The 21,117-nt window shown below is 37.9% G+C and overlaps 1 protein-coding gene across 6 annotated transcripts in view; it reads right to left on the reverse strand.

Moving 5' to 3' along the window:
- The window catches only part of KIF13A (kinesin family member 13A), a 340,629-nt gene that overhangs the window by 14,585 nt on the left and 304,927 nt on the right, over window positions 1-21,117 (reverse strand). For 3 of the 6 annotated variants that reach the window (XM_043967504.1, XM_043967499.1, XM_043967494.1), the window contains 11 exons: window positions 19,303-19,402; window positions 16,299-16,425; window positions 15,265-15,320; window positions 14,191-14,315; window positions 13,797-13,973; window positions 13,198-13,290; window positions 11,085-11,237; window positions 7,645-7,722; window positions 6,858-6,905; window positions 5,521-5,626; window positions 3,999-4,150 (listed from right to left, as the gene is read on the reverse strand). In XM_043967504.1, coding sequence (XP_043823439.1) covers window positions 3,999-4,150; window positions 5,521-5,626; window positions 6,858-6,905; window positions 7,645-7,722; window positions 11,085-11,237; window positions 13,198-13,290; window positions 13,797-13,973; window positions 14,191-14,315; window positions 15,265-15,320; window positions 16,299-16,425; window positions 19,303-19,402 — 1,215 coding nt within the window. Of the gene's footprint in view, window positions 1-3,030; window positions 3,073-3,360; window positions 3,466-3,998; window positions 4,151-5,520; window positions 5,627-6,857; window positions 6,906-7,644; window positions 7,723-11,084; window positions 11,238-13,197; window positions 13,291-13,796; window positions 13,974-14,190; window positions 14,316-15,264; window positions 15,321-16,298; window positions 16,426-19,302; window positions 19,403-21,117 lie in introns of all 6 variants that reach the window. The other 3 variants (XM_043967488.1, XM_043967479.1, XM_043967482.1) reach the window with 2 other exon arrangements.

The following is a 21,117-nucleotide window of genomic DNA, read 5'->3' on the forward strand; positions in this document are numbered from 1 at the left end:
GGCTGTATTTGAACTCAGGTCCTTCTGACTCCAGGGCAGGTGCTCGATCCACTGCACCACCTAGCTGCCCCTTCATAGACATCTTAAACTCAATATGTCCAAAATTGAACTCATTTTTCCTCCTAAATCCTCCCCTCTACTAACTTAAGATGGGTAATAAAATAACTGAAATAATTTTCCACTAATCTTACCATCATTCTATACCCTTTGGCCTACTGCCACAGTGTAAATTCATCTGTTTGCCAATACAGGAAGCATTGACAATAATGAGGAACTGTCCACAGCTGAAATTCAGTCAGACAATCAAGAGGAAGCTAGTCACAAAGCCTAGGGCCTGAAACAAGGGAAGCATGATCCTCCTGCTGAGTGGATCAAAGAACACCTTTGGATGATCGCAAATTAATCTAAATACAAGGTTCCTTACCCAGCTGGTGTGATTCTTGACCATGTTTGCCACTTCATCTCTCTGCATTGTGATGTTCTTGCATCGCCAACACTCACTCTCTCCCTCTCCCTCTCCCTCTCCCTCTCCCTCTCCCTCTCCCTCTCCCTCTCCCTCTCCCTCTCCCTCTCCCTCTCCCTCTCCCTTTCCCTCTCCCTCTCCCTCTCCTTCCTTCCTTCCTCTCCCTTGCCCTCTCTTTCTTTTTGTCTCTATCACCTACTTTCTACAGGGATAATCACTAATTCCTAGCCGTGTATGACTAACCTCTTGTTTTTTGCTCCTTGTCCCTCAAACTGTTAGTGCTCCCCCTTGTACTCTTCACAGACGGATCTGGCCACAGTCCCTAGCTACTTATGCCTCTGGATTAATTTCTCAGAAGGACAAGGAGAATAGTGCATGCATGTTGCATAGTTTTTCTAGCAAGAGTTTCTAAAATGTTAAATTTATCTTTATACACAAAGGGAGAACCTATATCAGTGATATCATATATGTCTGAAGTAATGAAGATTTATATCTCTAATAAGAGTTTTTAAGCTACCTAATCAGTATGTGTTTTGGGGAGAGAGAAGAAATAGAAGAAAATGTAGATTCATATCCACCTCAAAATAACAGGGATAGAAAGGAAGCTTCAGTAAGAAAAGTGATGACAAGCCTTCCATCTCACCTCAAACATTATGCAGATATTGTTATTTTATTGGCATTGTGTCTTCACCTAAAACCTATTGAAAAGTCTTTGAGCACCGATATAATCTGAAATGACAGGCTGAAAAACTATGTACTACACAGCCTCCTGAGAACAGAACACTGACCAGTGCTCTAATCTGCTCTCTACAAGGCACTCTACCTTCTGCCCCAAATTTTCTGCCTTTCAATAGCTTCTCTTCCTCCAAGGCTCAGTCTCATCTCTTCTAGAAAAACCTTTATGGATTTTCCCAGTATTCTCTTCTTCAAATTTCCTTATATCATTCTGTGGGTACATATATCTTTTGTTCTTATCTCTTAGCACTACATACTTATCTATGATAATGTGTAAATACACACTAGTAGTAATAGAATGTACACTCCTTGAAGTAAGAACTGTAATTTTAAACTTTGTATCCTGAGTGCCTAACAGCACCTTGTATATAGTCTATGCACTTAAAAATGCTTTTTGAATAAATGGGCTAATAGGCCTGTTTTACTTAAAGGATGCTCCTAGATTCCAGTAATAAGAATATTGCTACTAAAATGAGTTTATTCATTTCATGAAGGGCTGGACCAGATAATTTCTAATATCTTCTCCAGCTCTGAATCTATGATCTCATTATTATTAAATATAGAGAAAACTATTACTTTGGCTTTCTGCACTGAAGTCGTTTAACACTGCTAAATTTCTTATTGATAACTGGAGGTCCTGCTGTGTTTCCTTTCTTCTATCACATTATTAAAGAGGGAGTAAAGAGAATAACAAGGAAGAAAAACAAAATTTGAAAGCTGAAAAATAAACAGCCATGTAAACCCTGTAAACAAATGCCTATAAAGAAGCACGTGGCAGGGTCTCTTAGTGACTCACTATCATTTCAGCCAATATTTATTTTTAAAATTGGTTTAAATTTAGTGCCAGCATGCCATGGTGATAGGTGCTACATAAATAAATAGACTGATTAAATCCATCTTGGAACCAGAGAAAGAGAAGGGAAAAAAATCAGTCTGTCAGCCACTTGGCTCATGCTTCTGCCCTAGGGAGGAGTCAGTTTAAGGGACATACCAGAGTGCTAAGAGATTTGGGAGATAAGGGAAAAGAATTGAGGCCAAGTACTCTGGGCACTCCTCTTCACTAGGAAAGTCATGTGGCAGCTGGGGAGGGAGAAGAGTCTTAATTTCCCGAGTAGAATGTGGGGCTGGAAAGATCTAAAGATCACCTCTGGAGATCTTTCTGGTGTCCGGGAGGGGGAGGAAGAGGGAGAGGAGGAGGGGAATGCATGTCTGCATAAAGTATCAGTTAGTTTTCACACAACATGCATGAGCAGTTTAGAATTGTTAAAATATTTCACCCCAATTAAGCTGAGGAACTAATATGTGTAGTGGAGTTGAAGAAATTAATTCTTCATTATTTCTGGCTACATCCAACATTAAAATATGCAAATGTAAACACCACAGAGCCAAGCCCCACTAGAGCTGGTTAAACTTTATTCAGAACCTGGTAAGCCACCCCAGCTAGATCCCTACCACGAGAGAGAACTGACCCTCTCTTGGTTGTATACTTGCAGGAAAATTTCAGGCTACATGGGATATTTAAAAGTATCCCCCAGGTATGGAATTTGCAAATCAAGTTTCTGGGCATGAGGTTCTTAGGGTTATGTGCAAATCATCTGTGATTAGAGTATGGAAAAGCCTTCCCTGAAAGCAAAGCTGGCAATGAGGGTTACAAAATGTATTCTGACTGCAAACTTGAAAAAGGTCACCTGCATTATGGAGATGAAGGTAATGGAAATGATGGCGGGGATGGATTACAGTACAGCTATGAATGGCAAAACAAGCCTAGCCAGAGCATCAGGCAAAACAGAAAGCCTCCAAACATACTCCCAGCTAAATGCAGAATTACTTACTCCAAGTGAGCTCAACTCCTCTATGAAGATTAACTTCAGAATCTAAGCAGTATGTACAAACACATTAGAAAGAGTTCAACATTAGTTAATTTATGCTGTCTGTTTTATGAATAATTTAATATGGGTTTTTCTCTCGACCTAACACTCAGAACAACAAAAAGAAAACAGCTCATATTCATATTCATGCAAAAGAATATTGTCAATATTCAAAATAAAAAAGGAAACACGCAATGCAAACCATTTTTTCTTCTATTGCACTTGCATAATTGCCCGTGAAAGGGCCTTAAACCCACCACCAGGCATTATGACAAAAACTGGTCCAGAACTTACAATCTTCTCCTCACGTATTCTATTGTTTTCTACTGGCTGGTTGCTGCCATTACTTCCTGAGGGTACAACACAGCCAGCGTTATGTACCTGAGGTGAAGGCATGCTCTGCAAAGGTTAAGACACACAAATACATCACACACAGAAGACACCAATGGCTTGAATACATATTAAATCATGCAAGTTAGAAAAGCAATGCTGAAGTTTTCATTAAAAATGAGTCGTGCAGCAGCTGATTAGCATGGTCTGAGTTGAGACATGGATGGAGTACCACAAGACCTTCAATTTTTAGCATCAATTTAAGTGCAATTATGACAAAATCTTAAAAAATGTTTTTGTGATTCAAAGACTGTCCAAAGGACACGTGTCTCTCATTTGAAATGATGTTTTATAATATAATTAATGAGAAAGGCAACCAACCCCAATGACCTTCCCCCTTCAAAAACCCCTCCAACTAAGCAATCAAAAACCACCACCAACATTTCACATGTGTGACAGAATAGGATCGGATCGGTGGGGTGCTTTCCATTCACATACACACATTAAGTGCTGCTTGTTGATTAGAACAAATTACCAACTACTTCTTAAATAGCAAGGGTCTGTTTTGTTTGGGTCAATGAAGAAAAAAGTGAAATATTTACCTCCTGGCTGAGAAGAGGTCTGGTTTCCAGGGGTGTTTTTTTCTTATGTTCTTCCTTTACGGGCATGAGAGGTTTAAAAAACTTTGGTGGCTGAGGAGAGAATGCTTTAAAGGGACTGACTGTTAAGGCATGAGGATTCTCTGAAGCAAAGCCTAGGGGAAAAACAGAATATATGAGGTATATAACTACAATGGAGTCATTATAAAAACACCCTTTCCCTACTTTGCTTTTAGGAACATTGATCCTCCTCAGAAATAATTGGGCAAGGGCACTCTTTGGTAGTTCAAATAAATATCTCTTTACTCATCTATGTCCATTTTGAAACAGGAATCCCCAGAGGGGACTGACCAACCAAAGGAAGTGTTCCTTCTTTTTGGAATATGGAGAAGTGAGCTTTTTTTTTTTACATACTAGGCCTGACCTTTGTTTTCCAGGAAAGCTTAAGGGAACACCATCTACTGTTAACATTTCTATAGTGATGATTGGTGAAAACTCCCAAATTGAACTTTGTAACTGTTAAATTTCATTGTGGAATTTTGTTTTTTGATTCCTACAAATGGTAAGCTGAAATGGTTTGGGTCAGAGAGATTTTTAACTACTGGAGGGAAACCCTGCCATTTGGATTTCTCTTTCTAAGCAGAGATGCTGGATCTAGATAATTAATTAATTTCAGGCAGACTTCTGTTAAAAGTTCAGAATATTGAGGGAGTTGTCCCCTATATTATGGCACTATTTCATCAGTGTACTATAAGAAATTAGAGTGAATTTATATAAATATATATATATATATAAAATGTATGTATATATGAAAAACTCATATAAGATATTAAACATACACACACACACACACACACACACACACACACATATATATATATATATATATATATATATATATATATATATATATATATATATATATATATATATATATATATATATAAAAGACTTCTAGTTAACTAAGCTTGAATTCAGGTCTTCCCAACTCCAGGCCTACTGCACCATTTTGCTAATTCAAATGCAAGTTTACTTCAAAGTAGTCTTTTTGTAAGGTTATGTGTTATGACTTTTTTGAATAAGATTTATGAGATTTTTATCCTGTTCAAAGTTCTATAATAATTATTGAAAAGAAATGGTATTGGAGATGTTTGCATCTTTTTTTTTTTAATGCTTAATCCAATGATACTTTTGGAAGGGCTTTTGGGGAATTCCCTTTCTCCTCTGAAAGTAAGAGTAGTTATAAAATATTTTTTTAGTTATAAAAATATTGACATAAGTTTCATTTTGTGATTTACAAAGTATTACCTTAGTGACAAAAAGGAAAATGCTTTACAAATTCAAGTTTTTAATTATTTAGCTGCCACATTAGACCTCTTCAATATAAAGAAGTCAAATAAGATTTTTTAAATTCTGCATTTCACATTCTTTAGCCCATAATATTTGTGTATAACCAGGAAAATTATTCTCTTCATGCTTTTCAAAAGCAGCAATAAATAAATATCTCAGGTAATTTCACCAGTACCGTCTTTAATCCTTCGAGGAGAATCCCTGGGTAAAGTACCATAACACGAAACATCTTGGTAACTGGAACTACAGTCCGACATATCTAGATGGCTTTCTGACCAACCCTATGAGGAAAACAGGAGTCATCCAGATCAAAAAAGTAGAATAGATTAAAGATTTACTAGTTCAAGCTGATAGTAAAAAGAGCTGTCTTTATCATATAAACTTAATTAGCTTCATCTGACTTTCAAGAAACCAAAAGTCCTAGACTGTAACTTCTTTTTTTTTTTTAGGCAATGGGGGTTAAGTGACTTGCCCAGGGTCACACAGCTAGTAAGTGTCAAGTGTCTGAGGTCGGATTTGAACTCAGGTCCTTCTGAATCCAGGGCCAGTGCTTTAACCACTGCGCCATCTAGCTGCCCCGACTGTAACTTCTTTGAAGGCAGAATCCCTAAGTCATTTATGTAAGTTTGATGATGCCTAAGCACTTTGCTTTGCTTCTGGGAGATGTTCAGTAAAGATGGGCTTAATAAATTAATTGTCCTTAATTTTTAAAAATCCCTAGCAGTGAAATGACTTTAAACTACTTTCAAATAATTTTGATTTTCCTTTAATAGCTCTAATACACATTTGTTCATATTCACAAGCACATTCAGCTACAATACAGCATTGTTCTTGTATAGTGCATTATAGTATTCAATTTAATTTAGGGAGTTTTATTCTGAGGATTTCCAGTCAGAAAAGATAAGAATAAAGAGACTCATTGACTGTCTTATAACTGCCCTATTAAATTTACAGTAGAGAAGTGGGTGATTCCTAACCTAATTCTGAGTTCTAATTCCTTATACTTTATGCCAGACTAGACGTTTTCTTATTGGCAAAGTGATTTTTCTAAAATACAGGTCTGGCCATATCAGTCCTCTGATCAATAAACTCCAATGGCTCCCTATTTCCCGAAGAATAAAACATAAACCCCTCTGTCTGGCATTTAAAGTCCTTCACAAGCTGGCCCAGCCCACCTCTCTATTCTTATTGTACATCACCCCCCTTCACACATGCTATGGTATAGCCAAACTGGCCTTCTCGCTGTACTGGCTGTCCCCCAGGCTTGTAATACATGCACTCTTTCCTCACCTCTGACTCTTAGAATCCCTTAGAATTCCCTACTTTCTTTCTCAGCTCTTTTCACCTTCTACATGAAGTCTCTGTGGTTTCCTCACCCCACCCCCAACTGAAAATGGCATGTCTTAGTTTCCAAAACCTGGCCCAGTGCCTGATACAGAGTACAGAGAAGGTGCTGAAGAACTGTTTGATGATTTTATTACTGAACACATTCTTATGGGTTATCCTCTTCACCTTATCATCTTCATCACAGCCAGAAAGATCTTGTCTGCTAGAAGATACCTAAAAAGACATGACGTTTTATGTAATGACTGATGGAAGGGGGGTGGGGTTTCACTTCAATAGTTTGAATTTTCCCCCTCTCATGACTGCCTCCAGCCGGGCAACAGCAGCTGCTGCTGAGCTCGGCATGATGGAGTGGTCTGAAGAAGATGCGTGATGCTGGGAGATGTGAAGGAAGGGATTGAATTGAGGTTGGGGTGGGGGGTGGAGAGGTTCTTGGCTATACAACTGATGAGCAGCAGACTAACAAAGACTTCACCTAACAGTGGCTGGAGCCAGCCAGCACTGGCTTCAGGAAGCAAAGGTCAGGAGTTCCTGCAGATAGGGCCACGTAACTGGACCCCTTTCCAACTTCCTTCCCCTTCTCTAGTAAAGAGCTCAAGGGGCAAAAGGTGAATGAATAGAAAAGGCACAGTGTGGGGAAGCAAACAGTCAGATCTTTCTTCCCTTGTGTCTCAAATCAAGCTTTGTGCTTATATTCTATGGCAATTAGAAAAGAATATCTTATTAAAAGGGGAAAGAGGGAATAAAAAACCCCTCATTTTTAAGGATGGGCTGGTTTATAAAAGTCTAATCTATACTAATACAACCTGTAGAAGTTAGACAAGTTAGAAAATCCACATGCTTTTCAGCCAGAGAAGTATGTTCTCTTCCCCTCTTGCCTTGCTGACCCTGCCCTGGTCCTCTGTTCTGAAAAAAAGGCAACTGATAACAGGTGAAACAGAAGGCTGTGGCTTACATTATGGACATTTGGTGTACTGAGACTCCTTCGTATATGGCGGGCTTTGGTGGAAAGTGCTTCTTTGACAGTGACAGCCTGTGAACACAACATCCAGGTAAACTCATAAGGATTTATATTGCATACCTTTGCATACATTATTACATTGCATACCTTTGAATATATTATTACATACCTAAGCAGAAAAAAAAGTGAGGAAAAATTGTCCTAGGTTTCTATACTCCCTTCCACATGTAAAGGTGAAGAATTAGACTTTTGCTGAAAGTTGAGTTGTTGTATATTTGAAGTTTTTTTCTCCCTTAAGACTGTCCTTATCTCTCTGCTCTTCTGTTTCTACACTTGGTCTCTCATTAAACTCAGTCACTTTCAGAGCTTCAAGTATTATTCCTTTGTGGATAATTCTATATCTTCAGGCTTGATTTCTCAACTATACTGCAGTCCTATATGTATAATAATAACTTTTGTTTACAGTGCACCATCCTCATAAGAATCATAAGTAGGTGAGACACATTATTAGAACTACTTTATACATGAGAACTCGGAGATACAGAGAGGGTGTGACATACTCTCATCACTTTCCTCTTCACTCTGCAATCTGCCTCCTTTTTTAATGATCTCATTTCTGTCAGTGGTATTATCTCATGTTAGAAACCCCTCAGTCATGTTCAGATATTAGCTTTCTACATTCTATACATCTGAGTTCCTTCTAAATTTCTACTCCCACCTCCTCAGTTAAGGTTCTTATCACCTCTACTATATTGTCAAAATGACCTCTTCAATTGGTTTCCTTGCTTTTTAGTCTCTACTCCAATCCAGCTGCCAGATTAATGGTTTGTTTTTTTTTTTTTTAGTGAGGCAATTGGGGTTAAGTGACTTGCCCAGGGTCACACAGCTAGTAAGTGTTAAGTGTCTGAGGCCGGATTTGAACTCAGGTACTCCTGACTCCAGGGCCGGTGCTCTATCCACTGCGCCATCTAGCTGCCCCTGGATTAATGTTTTTTAAAACATGCCTTGATTATATCTTTTGTTCAAAAACTTGAAATGATTTTGTCTACTGAATCAATTCCAAACTTCCATTACTTGGATTTGAAGACCCATCCTTCATTACCTTGCCTGCTTATCATGTAGTTATGTTCCCTCTCCTCTCGTCAGGCAGGTTTCCTCAATGTCTCCTGTAAACACTGCTTATCCCTAACTGCCCATATTAGATCATAGTTACCCCTCCACCTGGCATATCTTTAACTTCTTTGCTTATATTCTCAAATCCTAAGTCTTCTTTGAAATATTTTCTGAGTACTCTAGCCCATACTTGATCTCTTCCTTCTCTGAATCTCTCTTTTACTTAGTTTACATAGTTTCTAATAAGTTTGTTCTTCTCAACTAGACTGCAAGCCCCTTATGAACAAAAGACAAGTGCCTAGAATAGTTCTGATACTAATATGGACAAATTATTGATAAATAATTGCTGATTGCTTTTTAAAATTATACTATACGAGACAGTAGAGCACAGTAGCCAGCCTTAGCATGAAGGAGACCTGGGTTCAAGACCTGCCTCTGTCTGTCTATCATCTATCTACCTATCTACCTATCTACCTATCTACCTACCTACCTACATACCTTTCTATTGACTCTGGAGTCTTGGGCAAGTCTTAGTGCTCCAGGCAATGCTCTAATATGAAAATTTTGTAGAACATTTGTACTAGTAGAGGGAGTTTCCTTACTGGGAGTTCCCTACCACAATGAAATCATAGGTTGATACCTTCACACCCTCCCCACTTAGATGCTTCAATAAAGTGAGACTGGAATGGGTTACTAAAGGAGAATGTAAAATACATTTTTCTAAAGGTTCTTAAAGACAAGATAGATTCTTGTGTCTGAATAGCAAAGAGAGATTAGGTTAAACAACCTCCTGGGTTTTTGCCTTGATATGATTCTACATATGCAGAAATAAACTTCTGAATATAACTGGTTTGACCACAGCTGACCATCATACCACCCTGCAAACAGTTGGTGCTTAAGTGCTTTTTAAAATAACTAGCTGGGGGCAGCTAGGTGGTGCAGTGGATAGAGCACCAGCCCTGGAGTCAGGAGTACCTGAGTTCAAATCTGGCCTCAGACACTTGACACTTACTAGTTGTGTGACCCTGGGCAAGTCACTTAACCCCAATTGCCTCCCCCCCCCCAAAAAAAAGTAAATGTAAAATTTTAGACATTATGACTATAATTAAAGATTACAACCTATTGATGGTTGGCAGTCACATTTTTAGGTGAGAAATGACAATAAGTTAAAGGTGATTCAACTGTTCAGGGTCATTTGTATTCAGTTATACAATATCTATGTTCTCCCTCCCTCTGGCTGAGGTCTATATGGTCACTGGTATATATACCAGAGTAGGAAGAAAGGAGAAATAAAAGGAAATAAAACTCCAATTCATTTTTTATACTGTTAATAACCCAGTTAGAAGGTTTTTTGAAAGCAGAGGTTGGCTGATGTCTTAGATAAAATAAGAGAGTCTAGTTATATATCCCTTTGTATTCCTACTGCCATGATGGACAATTCTGGTCTATAACTTATTGTTCCTATTTATCAAGTACATTAAACACACACACACACACACACACACACACACACACACACACACACACAGCATTTGATGATCAGCTGAATTCTCAAAGAAGCTCTCCAATCCTTCTGTTCTGAACTTACTGATTTCTAATCGAATTCCTCACACCGGTGGTACCAAATCTTTTCCTCTCTCAAGACTCCAAGCAACACCTTGACAATATACCTTCTCCTTATACTTATAGCACTTGCCTGAGACTGAAGATGAAAGAGATTCCCTCAACTATTCTTCTGCATTTCCAACATTTCTCAGCACCTTCACTCATTTTCTCCTCTTAGCCTCTTCTCTCAGAAGACTTCTTATTAAAACTAATCCTCTTCCCCCTTTTCCCCCAAGCTTTACCTTTGATCCCATTCTGTCATTAATTTTAGGATTTTACTCCATGAAACATTGCGTTCTGATTCATGTTCAATTTCTCTCTCCATTTGATTCCTTCTATCTGCTAACAATTATTTTCAATTCTCCCCAGTACTAAAAAAAAATATTTCCCTTTGCCCTTGTGCCTCTACCCTGCTACTATCCCATCTCTTTTTTCCCTTTCTCAGACAAATTTCTTCACAAAGTGGTCTAGGCTCAATGCCACTGCTTGTTCATCATCCACCCTCTCTTAAATCTCGAAATCTCTTTTTTCTTTAGCCTTATTGTTCTCTCAGAACTGCTTTTCCAAAGGCCAGATTTTTAAATTGTCAAATCCAGTGACTTTCCTCAACCTTCACTCTCCAAGACCTCTGTGTAGGGTTTGGAAATTAAATTAACAAACAGGATTTATTGTTTGAATTTTTTTTCCCTTTTTACACTGACTGCCCAACTACTTGCCTGCCGGAGACGCTCAAGACTCAAAATGTTCTCCACCTGCAGTACACCTCGTGTGTACTTCTCAATATATGTTTCTCCATCCGATGTACCTTCATTTTCACTCCTTGCTGCCATAAGAGCCAAAGTTTCTCGGTCTTCAATCTCCTCTGTTGCCTAAAACAAACAAGAAGATAATATTAACCTTTTAATTTTGGCCTTTTTGGGTCAATATTCTATTAAATAAACAGGAATATGTAGTAAAATAAATCTGAAGAGAATCAAACTATGACAGCCATGTTGCTAGCTGTTAAATTGTTAAAATATTGTTGTTTTGTTCATTTAATTGGGTCATTTGTGGAGCAATAATTGGAAATATAATTAATTTTGTTATGCATGGTTTTAATTTTTTTTGAAACTGTGGCTAATTTTTTTTTTTAGTGAGGCAATTGGGGTTAAGTGACTTGCCCAGGGTCATACAACTAGTAAGTGTTAAGTGTCTGAGGCTGAATTTGAACTCAGGTACTCCTGACTCCAGGGCCGGTGCTCTATCCACTGTGCCACCTAGCTGCCCTGGCTAATTCTTTTTTAAAGGAGCTAGATTAAAGGAGATGAAAAATTCATTCCTCTGTATACACAACCCTCATACATTGCTACAATGAGAGGTCTTCCCTTTCCACTGTGATAAAATAATGGGTTTTAGCAGATATTCAAAGGCCCACCTGGAGATTAATCTAAACTGACTGAATTAAGTGAGAGTGATTGACTGCTGATTAGCCTGCTTCAGGTCAACTAGATTGTAAGCACACCTGGCTAGCCCTTAAGAAGGTATTGTTCTCAGAAGCTAAAGACTTTGAACCTAACTGGAGACCATCTTTAAATCCAGTGAACCAATGGATTTGGATGACACCTACCAATCAGCTTGAAGCTGTGTGTAAGGACCTTCCTATGCTCTGGACCTATAAAAAGCTTCCACACACTCAGTTTGAAGAGAGTTCATGATTGAAGCAGGCTTGTGGTAGAGGATTTGAGGAAGAACCTGACCAAGCTGGAACTCTAGGCTAGATAAGCCTTTTCTTAACTCCACATGTTTTCTTTTTTCTAATACCTAGTATGCTTTAATAAATGCTTAATTCCCAAAGACTGGTGCTGAAGCTTCTAATTTAAGGTGACCACATAATAGATTTTTTAGACATCCCATTTAGATTTTAAACATCACACCACTATTGAGGAATACAAATTTCAAAGGTATTTTTATGCAAGTCAAAAGTTTTCAGCCATGTAAGTATTTACTGTATAACCTTGGCTATAGTTATGCATTAAATATACATGTTCTACATGCCAAATATGCTATAATGGATGGCATTATATTGCATTAATGGAGAAATGCTAAAAGCATAGGAAAATTTAGAATACAATTGTGAACAAACACATAAAAATGTTTAAACTCCCTAATAATAAGTGAAATGTACATTGGCAAACCCTTATGTCCACTAAATGGACAAAGTAATTTTTAAAATGACCAAATTTGACATGTCTAGGATTTCAGGGGAAAAGGCATTCTGTTACACTGCTGATATAGCTATGCACTGGAGCATATTTTTTACAAGAGTGATACAGCAACATACAATGAGAATCATAAAGCTAACCACACCCAGATTTCACCCACAGATTCTATTGCTAAACTTATCCCAAAGAGGTATTGATGAAGAGGAAGAAATGCAATGATCTGTATGAAAGTAGTTATAGCTGCTTTATTTGTAAAAGCAAAAAACTGGAAACTGTTAATATCCAAGAATTAGAGATTGGTTAGATGCAATGTAGTAAGTTAATGTAAAACAAATATTAAGACACAGTAAAAATAACAAATATTTAGAAGTAAGTTCTTATAGAAAGGGACACAAAGTGAGATCCCCAGAACCATACACACATTAGGTGCAGTTATAATGAAAAGAAAAAAGACACACAAATGTAATCATAACAAAGATCCATTAAGGAAACAGACTGAATCTTGATTTGAGATTTATTACATGTTTGGGTCTACTGTTAGCTAATTGGTATCTGTTGTAAATGTTATGATGATAAGGGTAATAATACATTTTTAAATGAGCTTTTAAATTTTAAGTTTTTATTTTACCTTTGGTATATTGGATACTATTTCATAGGTTACACCACAGGAATAAAATATATTTTTCAAAGATATTCTCCTCTTCAAACTTTGTGTAAAACTCTGATGGGGAAAGAAAGTATAATTAAACTCTGCATAAAATTTCAAATTCAAATATTTTGCAAGTATTAAAGGCATTTTAAATCATAATTTCTTAAATACATAGGCCATTGCAAAAATCAAGGTGAGAAGTGATGTGGGTATGAACCAAGGAGGTAGCTGGGTAAATTCCTGGAGTTTGCTCTATATCTCCTCTCAGCTCACTATCATCTTCTACATGAATCTTTTCTAGATCCCACAACACACCAATTTCCAGATGATCGAGTTATCTATTTTTTTACTTGTTGTAAACATCGTCTCACAGGTTAGATTAAAAATTCTTTGAGGGCAGGGACTACTTCACTTTTGCCTTTATTTTCCTGGTAAAGTTTTTTTTTTTTTTTTACTGAGTCTATACATGAGAAAAACAGCCTTAAACACTAAAAATAGAGCCAATTATTTTGTAGCTCTAACAGAAATAAAAGGCTTTAAGGTTACAAGTGTGATGGTGGAAATGGGCCCCACATTACCTGTTTGTTGTAAACATTGGCTGCAATCCTTTTACGTAATATTAACTCCATAGCAGCAGGATGACTGAGCTGGACTGTGGTTTTCACTATCAAGTAAATCCTTTCATTTTGTGGTGTAACCCTGTTCAAGTGCACTGAATCATGGACAGAGGAATCCCAAGAGGCAGTAGCAGAAACCTGAGAGGAGAAACAGGAAAAAGTTAGAAGGGTGCGAAGAGGGAAATAAGGAACAAATCATTTTTGTAATACAATGACCCCAAGTAAACTGAAATGAAATTCATTGAACTGGATCTCCACCCCACCAAGTCTGAATTCCATTCCACAAGGTTATAGGACTGCATGGCATCACACCCTAATCCGAAGCCACCCCAAGGAATGTTAGGCAGTCAATTACCTCATCATCACTATGCTTTATGATTGGCAGATAGAAGAACTGACTCCCGTGCTCCTTCGGTAGTATGGAGTTAACACCAGATGCATGGGGACCTACAAGCTGTTCATTGGCACTGAGGTCATCAGCTAAAAAATTCCACAGCACATAGAAAAGATTTAGAAAAAAAAACGTCAGTTTTAAAACAAACAAAAGGGAAAAAGGGGGGAATGACCCCTTTTTTCTGACACAAGCATAATGAACTTAAGTTCTTTTTATTATTCCTTCCCCCAAGTTGAAGATTGAGAATTGAGTCATTTAAAAAATGGTAGTTTCAGTTAATGCATCTTTTCATTAGGGTGAGAGGTGGGAGTATGATATTACTCAACCTATAGTTTAATTATTATAGATTTAAGAGTTAGAGAAGCTACATGATGGCTGGTATACTTAAAAATATTAATTTGGAGGTTGAAAATTAAGCATTTTATGAGGTATATCATGAAAAGGATGCTTTTTCTCATCATAGAAGTAATTACTACCACTAGATACAAAATAATCCTATTTACCCTTTTATATGTTTATCAGGGTAAGCATACTCTAGATTTTTGCACTTTTCTCATTTCAGTCATGCCTATAAACTTAGTTGAGGTTACCCTTATGAGAACCAGGGTGATAAAGTAGACCAAAAAAACCCCAGCCTCAAAGCCAGGAAGACAGGGGCTAAAGACCTGCTTCTGCTACATAACTGGCTGTGCAAATCAAGTAACCTCTCAGTTAGATAGGCAACTGTGAGACTACACTTAGCAGGAAAGGTTCCAACCAGCCAACTTGCATTGAGTTTCCTCATGTGGGAAGTTCCCCAGACCAGTGAAATCATAATTTCAGTCTCTATCCCTTTCTCCACCCTCACGAAAGCCACATTTACATACATGTTTTTAAAGTTTATTCAGCAAAACCCTTATATGACTGATTTTGGGGGAAATGTTGAATTTACCTTGTTCTTCCTTCCCCTTATCTTAATTTATTGACTTATTGGTCTAAATTACTAGGCCCTGTGATGTGAAACAAACTGCTGGATTAGTTCCAATAACTACTTACCATTTAAGTCAAGAAAAAGGACGGGTATGTGTGTTTCCATCCCAGCAGGTGGGGTCCTAAGGCCAATAACAAACTCCTATTACAATGGAACATTAATCCAAAGACAATCTGCTATGGATGTTGTTAAACAGCAAAACCCCAAAATGCAGAAACGGGAATAATAGTGTAAAGCAGGAAAAAAATTCAGGACTTGGAGTCATAACCAAATATCTTAGCCAGCTTGTACAGATTGTTGTTCTTGATTCATTTCTAACTCTTTGTAACCCCGTTTGAGGTTTTTTTTGCAGATACTGAACTCGTTTGACATCTCCTTAACATATGAGGAAACTGAGGCAAACAGGGTTAAATGACTTGCTCAAGTTCCCAAAACTAGTAAGTGTCTGAGGCCAGATTTGAACTCAGGAAGGTGAGTCTTCCTGACTCTAGGCCCAGTACTCTATCCACTGAGTTACCCAGCAGCCCTATCTTGTACATATAGGATATGTAATTTAGGAGAAACACACAAAATCAATAAATTTCACATGGAAAACAAGCTGTATTTTAACTCTCTGTAATCTTTCTAAAATATGTCAATGTCCTTATGTAAGGAAGCAAAGAAGCATGCATTACTACGTGCATACTATGTACTAAGTACATTACAAATATTACTGTGTCCTCACAACTAGCATGAGAGGTAGGTAATATTATTAACCCATATTTAAAGTTGGGGAGACTGAGATAGATAGAGGTTAAGTGACTTCCCCAAGGGTCACAGAACTAGTAGGTATCTGAGGCTGAATCTGAACTCGGGTCTTTTTGATTCTAGGCCCTATGCTCCACTTACCTGCCTCAGGGATCCCTTTTATTGTATCCAAAATCAGTACAGGTAAGACTGGGGTAAGGACAGAAAAATTTGGGACTGGAAATAGTGAAGCAGGAAGAGAAGACATTAGATTTTATCAGGGAAGAACAGTCTAAAGTCAGGGAGAAATCAAAGGAATAGCAGCTCCCTTTGCCACTCAGGGTAGGACACAAAGGTACTTTCTGGTGCTTACCAGTCTGCAGGAGCGCCAGGAATCCCACTGCCTGGAGCAGGAACCAGCACTGCGTTCCTCTCTTCTGTCAAGCCTACCCACTGTTCGACGAGTCGGGCTTCCCGTTCCAGGTCATCTTCTGTTTTCTCTGCAGTAGAAGATGAAAGGACAAGTGGCAACAGAAAGCAGGGAGGGAAGAAAGTTCAATTATTCTCATTTAAAGTAAAGAGAAACAATGTAGCCAGGAGTACAGCTCCCTTATTTCATAGATGAAGTCGGAAAAAATTAAGAAACTGCCTAATGTAAAATACAATAGGAATTAATATTGTTTTAAAACCATATATCTCTCCCCTCAACCCAATTAAATTTTCCTAAAACCTCTTCCGGGACAGCTAAGTGGCACAGTAGAAAGAGTGCCAGGCCTGGAGTTAGGAAGACTCACCTTCCTGAGTTCAAATCTAGCCTCAGATATTTACTAGCTGTATGACCATGGGCAAATTACATAACCATTTTTGCCTCAGTTTTCTCATCTATAAAATGAGCTGGAGAAGGAAATGGCAAATCAGTCTAGTATCTTTGCCAAGAAAACCCCAAATGAGGTCATGGAGAATCAGACATGACTGAAAAATGACTGAATATCTCTTCTTTCTATCATGAAGGCAGCTAGGTGGCTCAGTGGATAGAGCACTAGGCCTGGAGTCAGGAATTGCTAAGTTCAGGTCCACCCTCAAACATTTACTAGCTGTGTGACCCTGGGCAAGTCACTTAACTTTTGTTTACCTCGGTTTCCTGAACTCTAGAATGGGGATAACGATAGCATCTACCTTGGAGGGTTGTGAGGATAAAACAATACTTGTAAAGCATTTAGCACAGTACAGGAACCATATGAATGTGTATTCCTTCCCTTCATGAGAAATTCTGCATTTGAGATACTATGAAATCCCCTGACCAATAATTCAATTGATTCCTGAAACTTGGAGTTGATAAAGCCAACCACTTAGTTTTCATCAGTAAATATGACAAATATCCAAGAATTCTGAACCAATTAGTTTCACTGCAGTGGGAGTAAGGGAGAGGGAGAAAAGGTGTAGTGAGAATTTTCCCTGTTTCTTGTAGGATTTGCTCATTTGCTTATAGGATCTCAGGACTTAGAGCTAGAAGGGTCTGTAAATAGCATCTAGTCAAATCCTCTTGTGTCAGGGATGAGGAACCAAAGCCTAGAGAAGGGCAGAGAGGTAATTAAGGGGCTAGGATTTTAGCTCATGTTCTCTGCCCCAAATCCAGGCTTTCTCCACTCTGCCACACTACCTCTTCCACTTAGGTCCACTTCGGATGCCTCCCACCATGGTTTCTAGTCCTCTGATTGGTTGGTGCCTCCTCACATACTCCATTTTAAGGAAAAGGCACTGGCCAGCCTTCTTGGTTCCTTCATTCTTTTCTAGATTCTGCTCCTGACTCTAAAACTTCTTTCTTTTTTTTTTTTTGTTTTATTTTGTTTTGTTTTTTTTAGTGAGGCAATTGGGGTTAAGTGACTTGCCCAGGGTCACACAGCTAGTAAGTGTTAAGTGTCTGAGGCCGGATTTGAACTCAGGTACTCCTGACTCCAGGGCCGGTGCTCTATCCACTGCACCATCTAGCTGCCCCTAAAACTTCTTTCTTGATCATGACCCAGCAGCCTTCTCTCACCCTGAAAAATCACTCTAGCCCTGTGGCCCTTTCTTCTGATTGGTCAATTCCTCCAGGAACCTCCAATTTAAATAAAGTGCCCAGGCTAGCAATGTTTGTCCCCTCATTCTTCCCTGGACTTTCTTCCTCACTCTCTCACTGCTTTTCAGCTTTAGTTAACAGGAAAAAAAAAGGTGGCTTTGGGGCCAGGAAAACCTGGGTTCAAGTCCCAACTTTGATATCTATTAGTTCATATGATCCTGGGCAATTTACTTAACACTTCAGTATTCTAAGCCAGTGGTGTCAAATTCAAATTTCTATAGTTTCATATTTTTCTACATAAATATTGTCATATTTATGTATTCTTCTATATATAGATCCCTGCAGGCCATGTATTGACTTTAGAAAACCACACTTTAACATATTATACTATTCCATTGTAATTTATATGTATTGTTATATAAACCTTTATTTTATATTTCTATTGTATTTTATATAAATGATTATTTTTGTTAAACACTTCCCAATTATATTTTAATTTGGTCTGGGCCCCACTGTGAAGTTTTGTTTGCCAGGCAGTCCTCTTTAAGATGTGCTTTTTTTTTTTTTTTTTTTTTTGCGGGGCAATGGGGGTTAAGTGACTTGCCCAGGGTCACACAGCTAGTAAGTGTCGTGTCTGAGGCTGGATTTGAACTCAGGTCCTCCTGACTCCAGGGCGGGTGCTCTATCCACTGCTCCACCTAGCTGCCCCAAGATGAGCTTTTTAAGCTGGGGGTTGTAAACTTTTATTTGTTTGGTTTTTGGTTTTTTAAATTAAAAAAAAATTTTTTGTATGTAAACTTGTTTTTAAAAAATATTTTGACAGCTCATTCAATATAATTGTTTTCCTTTGGAATTCTAGGTATTTTATTTTCTATATTTAAAAGTAGGATTCTGAAAAGAGGTGGTTAGGTTTTGGGAGACTGCCCAAGGGTTCTATGACCCCCCAAAATAAGATTCCCTGCTCTATTAAATTGCAGAGGAGGTGCTGACATGCACTTTGATAGAGGTTTCCTCATCCAATAGTTCCCAAACCAATGAAATCACAACTCCATTTACTATCTTATACTTATCAAAAACCAATTAGAGTTTAATAATTAGCTAACTCTGTTTAACTTGGTTTTGTGAAATCTTTATTTTTCCTTCACCTTAAGAGAGACTAGCTTGTGGAGAACTTTTTAGGATCTATCATCATTACAAATTAATGAAATTAATGATAAATAATGATTTAATAAGGATAAAGCAGTGAAAAAGAGCATTTTTCACCATTCAAGGAATCTTCAAGATAAAAAGCAGCTCTCAGAGCCTTTATCCCACATACCTTTTTTATTGCTAACTTTTTTAATCTGTTCATCCAAATACTCTCTACGCTTAATGAGAGCATCAGACCATTTCTCTCTTACGAAGTTTAAATCTTCTTCCTAAAAATAGGGAAGAAAATGTTTTCTTTTAGATTATACAATTAACTAGCTTCTCTCTTATTTAAGAACTTTAAAACTGATCTTTAAACTCTTCATTAGAAAGGGCCATTGAACAGTGCTTAGTAATTAATATAAGCGAGCAAGAACCCTTCAGTAACACCACATGCTGATCAAAGATCCCAATACTCAGAAATCAGAGTCCCCTTTCCCTCCACAGAATTCCCAAAAGGATAATTGTACTGAAAAGCAAAATGAATTCAATTCAAATTTTACTAGATGTTCGATGATTTTTCATGCTTTAGGGGAAGGGTGTAGTGGGAGGGAGTATTTTAAAATTATAGCTATACATTTGAAGGATTTGGATTTTAAGCAGAAGAACCCTATGACCAGAACCCAAATTATACATGTAATAGCATATGGAATGGAAAAAGACAAGCATTTTCATAGTTCAATGGCCATGTGATCTCTGGAACATAAGAACAGGTCAGCAGGGAACCCTTCAAACTTTTTGAAAAATCTTTTATTTCTTATCACCATCAACAGGACAAACAAAAAATTTTGCATGCAAAAACCCAACATGCAGTCAGTCATGCTTTAGGAAATCACAGGGAAGTCTGGTTGACTCTTCGCTGTGACATGAGGTGGCAGGAAGCACAAACAGCCCGCAGGAAGTTAGTAAGTGGCATTGGAGCAGGTGTGAAAACTGAAGAGGAGGCTGCCATTTTTCTAAGCTTTTGTTGCTGTTGCTATTTTTTCCTTGGATAAACTAAGAGGTTGGGGGAAAACAAACACCACCCCCTCAAAACCCCAACAACTGCCTTCTTGGACTGGTCTTTCTCTGGTCATGTCCTGTTCTATTTCACAGAATTTTGGACTGTAAGAACTCAAGTCATCTGAAGTCTTAAGTTTCACAGGCAGAGAGGCATATAGAGGTCAAACTTCTTGTGAAAGGCTCTCTATATGGGGAATGGCTGGGAAACAAGCCAGACATCTTCATTTCAGTTCGCCTCCCTGACCACTATCATCATCCTACACATAACTTCGAGCCAATCAACAGATCATAAGCAGAATAAAATTTCACAAAATTTTTTTCTGCAGAAATGTACTCCCTATCTCCCCTTTTCTATTTTATGCCTTTGGAATTTTAGTCTATTTCTAAATGTAAAGGGTAATTAAAATGGTAACACCCCCCCCAAACAAATAAACAAAAAGCTCAACCCTCCACAAACAAGCTTTGGTCTTCCTACCTAAAAATATTTAAGAGTTTATATACCTGGGAGGGACTCTAGAGACCATCCAGTCAAACTCCCTCATTTTATGCTTCAGAAAACTGAAGCCCAAAGTGATATCTAGTAAATGTTCAAGGCCACTTAGCTACCAAGTGGGAGAGATGGAGTTCTAGCTCAAGACCTCTGACTTAAAAATCCAGTCTTCTTTCCACCATGGAACATTGGTTTAGAACTAGAACTTTGGATTGCACTTCAGAGATCATCTAGTTCAAGCCCTCATCTAACAAAGGAGGAAAGCAGTTCCCAGAGAGAAATTAGGTGAATTGTCTACTGGTATGTAGGGAGTGACTTAAATCCAGGTCCTCTGATTCCAAATGAAAAATGTTTTCCACTATATCATATTATCTCTTATATGTCATGCTTTCTCTCTGAAAACAATTTGATTAAGTGTCAGAAGACATAAAAATAGCTTAAAATTAGAACTTA

Source organism: Dromiciops gliroides, chromosome 1 (assembly GCF_019393635.1).
Source record: "Dromiciops gliroides isolate mDroGli1 chromosome 1, mDroGli1.pri, whole genome shotgun sequence".
NCBI lineage: Eukaryota > Metazoa > Chordata > Mammalia > Microbiotheria > Microbiotheriidae > Dromiciops > Dromiciops gliroides.